Source organism: Artemia franciscana, chromosome 17 (genome assembly GCF_032884065.1).
Source record: "Artemia franciscana chromosome 17, ASM3288406v1, whole genome shotgun sequence".
NCBI lineage: Eukaryota > Metazoa > Arthropoda > Branchiopoda > Anostraca > Artemiidae > Artemia > Artemia franciscana.
In genome coordinates this window covers 41,088,634-41,101,706 of record NC_088879.1, presented here as the reverse complement: position 1 = coordinate 41,101,706, position 13,073 = coordinate 41,088,634, and the positions used below count along the sequence as shown (strand labels likewise).

Below are 13,073 nucleotides of genomic sequence, written 5' to 3'. Positions count from 1 at the left end.
TCTATTTCTGCTGGTTTTTAGTTTAATATGGCTCTTGAATTTTTTTGAAAAAATCTTTTTCGGAAAGTTTTTTTGATGCGATTCAATTATTTGATTCAATCAAGATTCACTACTAAAATTGTCCATCTATTCCCAATAGAAACTTTTTTCAATTTATTATTGTCATGATTTGGGATTGAAAATCCAATTTGAATGAAATATACTCTCTGGAGATTTTCCATATATTGACAGATATAGCAAATTAGAGTTTCTACGGTTCAGTGAATAGCCTCTATTCCCTTTTCGGTCAACCAAGAGTGTATTATCGCATATGCTATTTATTTTACTAACATTTTATTTTTACTTGTTTGATAATGCAATTTTGCTGATTTGCATATGAGAAACGTTCTTAGAGATGGTAGCGTTCAGGCATCTGACCCCCTGAAATACTAGAATTTTTACGATTTTGCGGGAGCTTTCAAATATTTAAAATAATTTGCCTGTTTTAGTGTTTTTGTTTAGATTTAAATGGGGTCCATACGTAATCCACGCTATCATAGGGAAAAACACATACATACACACACTCACAAAACCAAACACCAAAAATTCAGCCACACAGGCACACAAACACAGTCAGAAAAACAGGAACCGAGAGAGAGAGATAAAAAACAGAGGGAAAAACACACACAAAAAATCACACAAAGGTCAGATGAATAGGCAAACGCACAGTCAGACACGCAGGCATGGACAGAGAAAGAGAGAGAGAGATAGAGAGAGAGAGAGAGAGAGAGAGAGAGAGAGAGAGAGAGAGAGAGAGAGAGAGAGAGAGAGAGAGACGCACACAATCACACAAGATCACACACACAGTCAGACACACAGGCAAGGAGACAGCGATAAAAAACACATAGAAGGAAAAACACAAATACACACAAAACCAACACAGAGCAGACACACAGGCAATGAAAAAAAGAGAGAGAGACAAAAACACGCAGAGGGAAAAACATACAAACACACACGCAAACACACAAAGTAAGGCACAACGGCACACACACACAGTCAGACACACATGCATGCACGGAGAGAGAGACAGAAAAACACAGAGGGAAAAACACACACACACCCACAACCACACAAAGTCAAACACACAGGAACAAACATAGTCAGACACACAGGCATGGAGAGACAAAAACACATAGAAGGAGAAACACGCACAAAAATACAACCACACAAAGTCAGACACACGGGCACACACACAGTCAGACGTACAAGCACGGACAGAGAGAGACAAAACACCCAGATGAAAAAACACACAAACACAACCACACAGTCAGACACACAGGCACACAAACAGTCAGACACAGAGACACGAGGAGAGAAAGACAAAAACACAGAGAGGCAAAATCACACACAAACGCACACACAACCACACAAAGTCAAACATACCGGCACACACAGTCCGACACTCGGACACGGAGAGAGAGAGAGAGACCAAAAGACCAGGATGGAAAAACACACACAAACACAACCACACAGTCAGACACACAGGCACACAAACAGTCAGACAAAGAGACACGAATACAGAAAGAGAGACAGAAGCACACAGAGGGGAAACACACACACAGCAAAACAAATTCAAAAGCACAGGGACACAGACAGTCAGACAAACAGGCACGCAGAGAGAAACAAAAACACACAGAGGGGAAAACACAAACACAAACCAACAAACACAAACCAACACACACACGCACACATAACCACACACCGGCACACACACAGTCAGACAAACGGGCACGGAGAGAAGAGACAAAAAGACAGAGAGGAAAAATACACACAACCATACTGTGTCAGACACACAGGCATATACACAGTCAGACAAACAGGCACGGAGAGAGATAGACAAAACACAGGTGGAAAACACATACACACATACTCAACAAAACCACATACTCCATTTTGTTACGTAAATATTGGACAAAGATCAATTTTTACAACCAGGGCCGTAAGATCTATCAACTCAGCTGCCATTGACTTTCAAAACCTGTTTTAACTGCTAGAGAAACAATGCAATTTCTATGGGTTTTTCATGCAAACTTGGTCTGTTTTTTAAGGATTCAGCCTTTTTCTTACTTGCTAGTAGGTTAAGTTAACATACCCAAGCAAACCTACGCATGCTAGTTTAGGTTAGATGGCATGCTATTTAATCTAGCCGGAATTCAATGCTAAGTGCGTGGGCCAGCCACATAATTTCACGGTGGTGAGAATATCTACTGTCTTTGCTCAAAGAAATGCGGTATTTTAATTAAGATCTCTGAGATATAGCTCTTAATATATTTATCTCTAATAACAGCCTCACCTTCTTGAATTGTATGCTAGGGGCATGGCAGAGCCACCTATTGTCACGATGGCGTTAAATATGTACAGTAGGTGCTAAAAAACGTGGCATTTTCATTAAAACCTCTCAGAAATATCCGACTAAAAATGTGTCTCTTTCTCTTACAGGTGCGTCTAATAGAGCAATAAAAACGATGCATTTTCGTTCGAACCTCTTAGAGACACATCTTAGTATGGCTTAAATTTACCTCAAATAACAACCCTTCCCCCTTTGGAATTGCTTGCTATGGTGAGTCAGCTACATATTTTCACAACAGCGGAAATATACATAGTCTTGGATCAAAGAAACACAACTTTTTCATTAAAGCCCTTAAAAGGTAGGCAGATTTTATTTTTATCTACAATATAAACGTAAATAAAAATGTCACTACTAATAAATTATTGCAGCGAAATCCAGGTCCTAAGGACTTGTGCTGCAAATTCCTGTTATGATTTATATGTTATAAATGAATATCTAAACATAACAACTTATAACAACTCTGCACCAATAATGGTGCTCCTGATTCATGGAAAGATAATCATTTACATACTCAGAGCATAAATGTTTCATGCTTTGAAGTACAAAAATTGATACTCGGTAATCACGAATCTGACCAACATTTAAAACATTACACCGGAAAAAGCTAGCAATAGTTATGGATTCAATCAGCTCTTTTATGTCCACAATAAATCGAATACTTTTATTTTGCAAAATCTGGATCCTTTTATAATTAGAAAAAAATTGCTGGCCGAATGAACGCAATCGTAATCTATATAAGGACGTACAAGGGAAAAACAAAATGATTTTTAAAACCTTAAGTAACCTACATGTTCTACTAAAAATAATGTAATTGGTTTTGGATGTGTTAACTGCCAGGGAACTACCAACTGTGAAACTGCGTAAACGTTCAAATGCTAAGTTAGCCTTATGTACAACCTCCACCAAACAACTATCAATTACTGTCATTGCAATTTCATCCACAAAAGAGGTCAGTGCCTCCTCTCGAACATGTGAAGCCAGCAAATTACCATCAATAGGATAAAGTAGAGGTCCCAGCACAGAACCTTGAGGCACCCCACACTTAACACTGAACTATCTGCTAAATATATCTGATAAAGCAACTTTGATAGTCCGGCCATGGATTTACGATGAAAACCACTTCACACAAGTTCTGCTTAACCCAAGCCCGCTTAGTCTACTTAGAAGAGTATTAAATTCAACAGTGTCAAAAGCCTTAAGGAAATCTACAAAAACGATTAAAGAAACCGGATTATCATCAAGAGCCTCTCATAAATAACCAAATGCAAAAATGTGCCGCTTTTTTCTTGTAGACGCGTCTAATAGAGCAACAGAAAGGTTGCATTTTCATTAATACCTCTCAGAAATAAGTCGAAATATTGATTGAATTTAGCTGTAATAACAGGCTCCCGCCTGGAATTGGTTGCTAGGGTTCCCACCTTTCTTTAATTCATGGTTCTTTTTGCTTACATTTTATCCTTTATAAGCTTTTGAGGTTTTTTTTGCATTTGTTCGGTTTTAATAGCTTTTTCTATGTTTTAATAATGCTTGTAAGTTAGTTTTTATTATTAAAATATGTACAAAAGCCCTCATTCTTTAGATTTCTTCTTCCAGGACGAATCTTCAATATATTTCGCTAATGCAAATTAAGCATCTTTTAGCCTATGTACATAGGTATGCTCGTTCAAGATTGCCTCTAATGTAAGTGCTAAATTCTTTGTAGTAAAGAGGTAAAGAAAGGCTATTGATCTCATATGAAGGTGTATAATGTTCTAGCCATAATGATACTCTCGGCCTTTATTTCGTCTCTGATAGCACATTCATGTTCAAATAGAGTAATAGACTCTATTAAAAAAATGTGATATGAACAAGTCGATACTATCTGATAACTCCCTCTAAAGCATTACTTAATAGGCAGGTGGTCATCAAGTGTAACAAATTTCTAGTAACCAATTTTTCACCCTACATGTTAATTATTGCAGCCTTAATAGAACACGCAATCCATTACGCATGAACAGGGGATTCTTCTTGCGTGCAATACATTAGCATGCAGAAACTATTTGCCGAATCGAAATGTTAGACAGGCATTTGTATTCCACCTGTCAAGTGCTCCATTCCATTGAGGGGGAACCCCTTTTGAATCCTAATGCAGACAAAAATCTTTGGATTATAAGGGTTCGCTGAAAAAAATGTCATGAACAAAAATGAAATCTCTTAAAGTATCATGAAACACCCATGTGTGTGTCCCCCTCAGTTACAAACAGGGTTTCCTTGCTTGACTAATGGACTCTCATATTCCCTATGACATAATAATTAACTAAGTCTTGATTTGGCGGGCCCCTGAAGGTTTTTAAAACACGCAGAAAACTATTAGGTAACAACCAAAGAAATCATGATTTGGTGGGGACCCCTGCAGATTTTTCCTGACCTTCGTAGGAATTTTAAGAAAAAACTCTCAATAAGGTAAAACCCAAATCCTATTATGTAAAAAAACAAGGATATCCTGATTTGGAGGGCCCCTGAAGGTTTTTAAAACACTCAAAGAAACTAATAGGTAACAGTCAAAGATATCATGATTTAGCGCTTGCCCCTGAAGGTGTTTTCCTGGTCCTCGTAGCTTTTGTAAGAAAGAAAACTCTCTATTAGGTAAAATCCAAACCCCATTATGAAACAATCAAGGAAATCCAAACTTGGTGGGGGCCCTGAAGGTTTTTAAAAACTCAAAGAAACTATTAGGTAATTAACATATGCATCGTTTAGAAAACCCTCCCAATTACGTAGGTGCAGTATGCCATTACAGATGCTCTATAGTATTGCACAAGAACCAGGTATGCGTAATAACGTCTTGAGGGATTAGCAGCTTCAGATTTACCCCCTATTGTTGATTTTAAGAGCAGTGAGGCATCACTACTGTTTTAGCAATAAACTTCCCCTCTGGAGGGGGATACTATCTTACATCAAAGATTAGCTTTGATTCTGAGAATTTTTGGAGGGGCGATCAGTTTCCTGGTAGGGGACACTGCTCATCCTCACCTATAACTGCAGAATATACAATACAGTATCACAACCTAAAACTGAACCCATGAGCACGAACATAGACTGATTTATGTCAATCTGAATATTACAATCTACAACTGCTCCTATAAACGTAATTCATACCCTAATTTATATCCATTTGAATATTTCTGTCTACAACTGCACCTATGATTATGATACATAAACTGATTTATATCTATCTGAATATCACAATTTACATCAGCAACCATGGGTATGATACATACCTTGACGGACGAAAACTTGATTTATATCCATTAAAATATCACATCCTTCAATAATCATCCGCTCAATTGCCAGGTTCTTTCGGATATTTTCTGTTTCGCTTACCTGTAAAATAAGCTATCAATATTTTATAATCAAAAAGTTGTCTTACTTAACTTGTAAAAGTTAATAATAAAAGGACCCATTGAAAGTACCGTTAACCTGTATTTTTCTTAAAGAAAAGATGATCTGAAAGTAAAATATCTCTTTTGTTTATGCAATTAATGCCTTAGACCATATTGCCTTTCCATTTACAAGTAAAACACCATGGAAATGCAAAAATAAGAGTGTAATATTTCAAAAATAACAGTGGAAATGAACAAAAAGTCATTTTTCACCAATAATAACAATAGCTCAGATATTTCGGCTTCATATCTGCTTTATCCGGTTCTTGTATTTTGATATACCAGAGATCAGGTATACCAGATATACCGGATAATAACCTAATTTGTCCTACTTTGGTCTTATTTGTTACAATTACATGGTAAACAGCATGATATTGGACATTATTAAAATGTGAGGTTTTTTTGATGCTTTTGTTTTTTGTTTTTTTTATTTACACGATTTTTTTTTCTAAATTTAGTTTTTTTTTGTGAATAAAGATTTCTGGATGTAGAGTCGAAATATTCGGACTTATATTATTATTAGTGAAAAAAAAAAACACTCATTTTAATTTATACCGTCTCATTTAAAATGTTCGTTTTCTATATTTCACTTCGTCTCTTTCTAGTATATGCGAATATAGGAATATTTTTCCAGACAAATCTACAATCCATGGTTTGAATATAGGCGTCTTAATGCCAAAGAATATAATTATTTTTATTTAATCGAACATGAGAATGAACAGAAAACTAAAGAGTAACCAGAGCTAGCAGCGACTAAAGTTGTAAAAAATTATTGTTCTTACCACCAGGGTCGATCACATAGATACAGGTTTGTTAGATCCTGGAAGAGGTCTCATTCGAATTTACAAGGTATATTCTAGTGCTTCTTTCAAGAGCATAAAGCAATTGAAGGTAAACCAGACCCTGTCCCGTATCCTTTTCTCCATTGGGGCCCATCGCAGCAAAACATAGTGTTGTGTTAAAATTTCAAAATAGCCCTATTAATCAGAGGGGTCGGAATACAAAAAAGAAAAAAAAAATCTCCAATGGTAGTACCTCCTAAGCAACCCTCACAGCAGGGAAAAAGGCTATGGAGAACTGCCGTTTCATTAAAAGAAAATAATAAAAAAAAGTTCCAAAAATAAGTAGGCTTTTATGCGTTGTTCAATTGAGAACCTCCAATAGAGTATCTAAGGTTTTTGCATGATAAAAGTAAGAGTATTATGCCTTGTTTAAGTTTTAAACGCAGAGAAGTTAACTCCTTTGCCTTTCCCCTTTTTTATGCAAAAAAGGATTTTAACCCTCAATGCATCAATACTGATAAGGAATTCGATAGAATTTTTTTTTGAAAGAAAACAGAGAGCGAAAGTAAAAAAACAAAGCAAATAGCAATTATCTAGTATATGAGGAGTTCTGCCATCCCCAATTTTCATAATCAAGTCTGAATCTTCTTCGCCGGTTATATAAGAATATGTACTAATAGAAGAAAAATGAAGATGTAGAAAAAATGAAGATATTAGACTATTTTATGAATGCACATGGTAAAGAATGTGATTAAAGGCTCTTTTCCTATTTCAGAAGTTTTAGTTTTCGAGGGTAATAGCTATGTCTGTGGAATCAATATATCTATTTGTTTTTTTTTCACAATGCTTCTGGAATGAGACCATTTCTTTTAATCAAATTTGATTTAAACAAGAAAGGTTTTAGTTCCTGTGATTGGGAAGCCAATCGGAAAATAAAGCACTTACTATATTGTTTGCGCCCTGAAATACTTTTATAACTGTTGTAACTTAGCATAAAGAGCGAGGAATTAAGACGGCAGTACATCCTCGCGCACAGGATAATCTTAGAGACTTGAGTTTTAGTGTAATACTCTACTTTTATCATTTGAAAATATTATTTTTATTTTTATTTGGTTTTAGCAGTGGCACAAATTCACGAAATGTTTCGACTGGGCCAAGGTTAAAAAAAAAGATGATACGAAAAGCATATTTTGCTAAATTTTACGGTAAATTGTCTAGCTATACAAATTAAATCCTTGTGTGAAATAGCTATGTAAAGGTGCAATATATTTAGGGATATACATTGGGCTAGGCTGAACATAAAAATATTATTTGCGTAAGAAAACGCAGATTTTCTTTTGATTGAAAATGTGTTTCCTTCTAAATACTTGTCCAATATAACCGGTCAGCATCTATACCATGAGGGGTAAACATATGCTATTACACGCTAGTTGATTGCAAAAAAGGGTCGCTTGTAACATCTGCATTATGTGATAAATCGTCTAGCTATAAAAATCGAATTCTTGTATCAAATAGCTATGTAAAGGTGTCAAATATTTAAGGCTAAGCATTTGGCTAGACTGAACATAAAAATATATTTCCGCAAGGAAACTCATATTTTTATTCGATCGAAATGTTTATCTTCTAATGCCCCCACTCCATTAAGTTGGGTAGATGGTGATTGGGTAATTTCCAAAGACTAAGAAAAAATAAGATGATTCTTAACCATATACGTCCTTTTTATAAAAACTAATCTCCATAAATGATCAAATAAGATGTATTTTTCGTTTCATGGAAAACTAAATTTAATTTCTTTTTTAAGGAAAGTTCGGACCAATTCCCTTTCTGCCAAGAAGCTGAGGATTCTACAAGGCAGCGAGAATGTGTCCAGATTACAAGCCCATGATGTAGGGCCCTCTGCCCCTAGAATGGAAGGGAAGAATGCGAGATTTTGGCCTCCAGCCTACATGGCAGTGAAGTCGCCGGTCCGTCGGGACCTTCTTCCCCCATAAAAGGCCATGATGCTACCCCTTCAAGTCCAAAGCAAGAGGAGGACAAGCCCCTATTCAAGGCCATGATGCTACCCCCTCAAGTCTCAAGCAAGAGGAGAATAAGTCCCTCATGCAAGCTGTCGATCTTAATGTAAGTCAGATTATCGATATGTTTCGTAAAGATTAATTGTTGGGACGGTAAAAAAAACTTACCGTTTTTTCTGGTTAATGTATATCATTTTCAGTTTACTATGGGGAAACCAAGACAAATGATGCCGGTCACCCCTATATTGCCTTACCTCTATTTAGAAGACACCACCTTGGGCAATATCTATGTTTTTAGAGCTGAGTTGGAGATCCCTTCAACACTCTTATAAGTGCTACTATCCATACGGATTCAGCATACATAGCACACCCATATATCAGCAAGATTCGGGGACTTCATGACCGAAGGATTCGAGATGTGGGATCTAAGGACAGTGTGAAAGCATCTATTACATAATGTTTCAAACAGTTCGTGGTAACGAACTGTAGTACGGAGCGACCCGGCTCAATAATAACCGAAACTCTAAAAAATGAAATTTTGATACCAATAGCTACATCAAAAGAATTGAATTTTAATGCTGATTTTAAATATATAAGTTTCATCAAGTTTAGTCTTATCAATCAAAAGTTACGAGCCTGAGAAAATTTGCCTCATTTTAGAAAATAGGGGGAAAAAACCCCTAAAAGTAATTCAATCTTAACGAAAAACACGTCATCAGATTCAGCGTATCAGAAAACTCTAATTTAGAAGTTTGAAGCTCTCATCTATAAAAATGTGGAATTTTGCATTTTTTGCCAGAAGACAGATCACGGATGCGTGTTTATTTTTTATTTTTTGTTTTTTTGTCTGTTTTTCCCCAGGAATGATCATATCAACTCACAGTGATCCTAGTGGTCCTAGAATGTCGCAAGAGGGCTCATTCTAACGGAAATTAAGTTCTAGTGCCCTTTTTAAGTGACCAAAACAATGAAGCGCACCTCAGCCCCCTCCCACACTCATTTTTCCCCAAAGTCACCAGATCAAAATTCTGAGATAGCCATTTTATTCACCATAGTCAAAAAACCTATTAACTATGTCTTTGGGGCCGACTTACTCCACCACAATCTCCTTGGGAAGGGCTGCAAGTTACGAACTTCGACTAGTGTTTACATATAGTAATGGTTATTGGGAAGTGTACAGACGTTTTCAGAGGGATTTTTTTGGTTTGGTAGGGGTTTGAAGTGGGGTTACGCGGGAGGATCTTTCCATAGAGGAACTGGTCATGGAGGAAGAAAGTTTCAATGAAACGGGAGCAGAAGTTTCTAGCATTATTAAAAAAATAATGAAAAATGAATATAAAAGTTTTTAAATCAAAGTAAGGAGCAGCATTAAAACTTAAAAAGAACAGAAATTACTACGCATATGAGGGACTCACCTCCTCGTAATACCTCGATCTTTACGCTTAAGTATTTTTAGTAATTTAAACTATTTATTCTACGGCCTTTGTGATTCAGGGGTCATTCTTAAGGAATCGAGACAAAATTTAAGCTTTAGTGTAAAGAGCGAGGTATTGACGAAGAGGTTAACCCCCTCATATACGTAGTAAAAACACACAAATACAGAAGTTCGCTACATAAGTCAATGCGTAAGTTATGTATATTTTTTACTAATGAAAAAGTTTGTAAAATGTTCTGGTTGCCTTTTTAAGTAATCAAAAATTGGAGGGCAACTAGGCCTCCTCCCCCGCTAATTTTTCTCAAAATCTTCCAATTAAAACTATGAGAAAGCCATTTGGCCAAAAAAATAGTATGCAAATTTCGGTTTAATTATTTATGTGCGGAGAGTCAAAATCAAAACATGCATTCATTGAAAAACGTTAAGAAATTAAATAAAAAAACGAGTTTTTTATTTTTTGTTTAATTTTAATGAAAAGTCCGGCGAGATGCATCCGCATTACCTACAAACAGAAATGCAGACATTTCACCCGGACTTACATAATTTTGAGGTGTTTTTCGGATTGTGTGGGAAGTGTTTTTAATAGGGTTGAGAATAATAATTAAAATGGGAGCAGGTCGGTAGTTTTATTTATAGAGAATTTAGATTTAAATGGCACACAGTTTAAAAGGGAAGATGTTTTAAACAGCGGGAGGATACCGCATATCTACTAATATCTCCTTTGCGCATATCTAATAGATAGACATATCTAATAACAAATGAACTAAAATCATTTTATACGATCCTAATAAGGGGGGGGGGGTTAATGCCAGATTTGTCTCTCACTCAATTGGACTATCTGTGTTGGCTTTTTCTACAATTAGCCATGGCTGGATGTCCACAACTATTCGATTTGAATTAAAATTGAATAGTTGTGGGCATCAAGCCATGGCTAATTGAAGCAAAAGCCAAGACAGATAGTCCAATTGAGTGAGAGGCAAATTTGGCATTAGCCCCCCCTTATTAAGATAATATAAAAATGATTTTAGTTGAATCAAAATCAAATAGTCGTGGGCATCAAGCCATGGCTAGTTATATAAAAGCCAAGACAGATAGTCCAATTGAGTGAAAGGCAAAATCTGGCATAAACCCCCTCTTATTAGGATCGCATAAAAATTATTTTAGTACTTTTGCTAATAGATATGTCTATCTATTATTCGTCCATGCTTCATTCCTAGGGCAGTAGAATTAAGATTGATAGTCATAGAGCTAAGATAGTCATAGAACCTATAGTTTTCCAAATGTTTGGTTAAATGGCACGGGTAAACGCGGGTCCTGATTTAGCTGGCCCCTGAGGTATTTAAAACACTCTCTATTAGAAATAATCAAGGAAAACAGAATTTTGTGGGAATCCTGGAGATTTTTCCGGGCCCTCGTTGGCTTTTAAATAATCAAAGAACTATTAGGTAATTAATATGTTCATCGTTTAGAAAAAATCTAATATGTAGCATGGACCCGCGTCTCTTAGAAAACACTCCCTATTCCACAATATGCACCTGTGTCTTGAAGAAGATATTAAATAAAAGCATCTAGATCAGAATTCAAAGGGATAGGGCCCCGATCGGATTTGTTGACGGGAAACCACTCATGCTGCGGTATGGAAATAGTGTCGTGTGGTATCAGTATTGTTAGATAAGTATAGTATCAGTGGTACCAGTATCGTGATATCAGTAGATATGGTATCGCATTTATAAATCGCAAAATATCGCAAATAAAGAAGTATACCAAAATAGAAACTAAGGAAAATAGAAAATAGAACAATTAGAATATAAATCGAAAAAAAGAGATAAATAGAAATTGAAAAAAGTAGTATGCTAAGAAGTGACAATGTTTCTAATGAAGTTCCAGAAAACAAAATGAAAACCTACCTCATCATGCATTTGCCTTGACAGGTCTTCTAAATGTATTCTTGCATTTTCCAGGCTTTTCCTTTCAACATGATTATGTGGCGTGTGGGCAAGGAGTTCGTGCAAGGTAATGATGTATCGTGGTATCTAAATAGAAAGATAAATCAAGTTGAACAATTTGCTGGGAGCATAAATGTCTACCTTTATTATAAATGAAAAGACGGTTCTTAATGACATTAGCAAAAAATGAAGGACTTTTACCTAATTACATAAAAAAAAACAAGTTTTTTTAACTGAAAGTAAGGAGCGACATTAAAACTTAAAACACACAGAAATTACTTCGTATATGAAAGAGGCTGCTTCCTCATCAACGCCCCGCTCTTTACGCTAAAGTTTGACTCTTTCTCTAAATTCTTCTTTTTAAAACAGTAAAAAACTTTAGCGTAAAGATCGGGGCGTTGATGAGGAAGCAGCCTCTTTCATATACGAAGTAATTTCTGTGCGTTTTAAGTTTTAATGTCGCTCCTTACTTTCAGTTAAAAAAACTTGTTTTTTTTATGTAATTTCTGAACGTTTTTGAATCAATGCATGTTTTGATTTTGGTTCTCCGCAGAGGAATAATCAAAACGAAATTTGCATATTTTTTTTTTTTTTTTTTTGGCTAAATGGCTTTCTCATAATTTTGATCGAATTCTTCCGAGAAAAAAGAGCGGGGGACGAAGCCTAGTTGCCCTCCGATTTTTTGGTTAATTAAAAAGGCAACTAGAACTTTTAATTTTTTACGACTCTTTTTATTGGTAAAAGATTTACGTAACTTATAAATTAGCTTACGTAAAGAACTTTTGTATTCTCATGTTTTTATTACATATATGAGGGGATTCGCCCCATCGTCAGTACCTCGCTCTTTACACTAAAGCTTAAATTTTATCCCAATTCATTAAGAATGACTCCTGAATCACAAAAGCCGAAGAATAAATAGTTGAAATTACTAAAAATACTTTAGCGTAAAGAGCGAGGTATTAGAAGGAGGTGAGCCCCTCATATGGGTAATAATTTCTGTTTGTTTTAAGTTTTATTGCTGTTCCTTACTTCCAGCTGAAAAAGCTTTTTCACATTTATTTTTTAATTGTTTTTTTTAATAATG

General features: G+C 35.7%; 1 protein-coding gene across 3 annotated transcripts in view; it reads right to left on the bottom strand.

Annotated features, from left to right (window-relative positions):
* Positions 1–13,073, bottom strand: part of LOC136038243 (ras-specific guanine nucleotide-releasing factor 2-like) — a 296,269-nt gene that overhangs the window by 147,810 nt on the left and 135,386 nt on the right. For all 3 annotated transcript variants that reach the window (XM_065721353.1, XM_065721352.1, XM_065721351.1), the window contains 2 exons: positions 11,951–12,076; positions 5,650–5,752 (listed from right to left, as the gene is read on the bottom strand). In XM_065721353.1, coding sequence (XP_065577425.1) covers positions 5,650–5,752; positions 11,951–12,076 — 229 coding nt within the window. The remainder of the gene's footprint in view (positions 1–5,649; positions 5,753–11,950; positions 12,077–13,073) is intronic.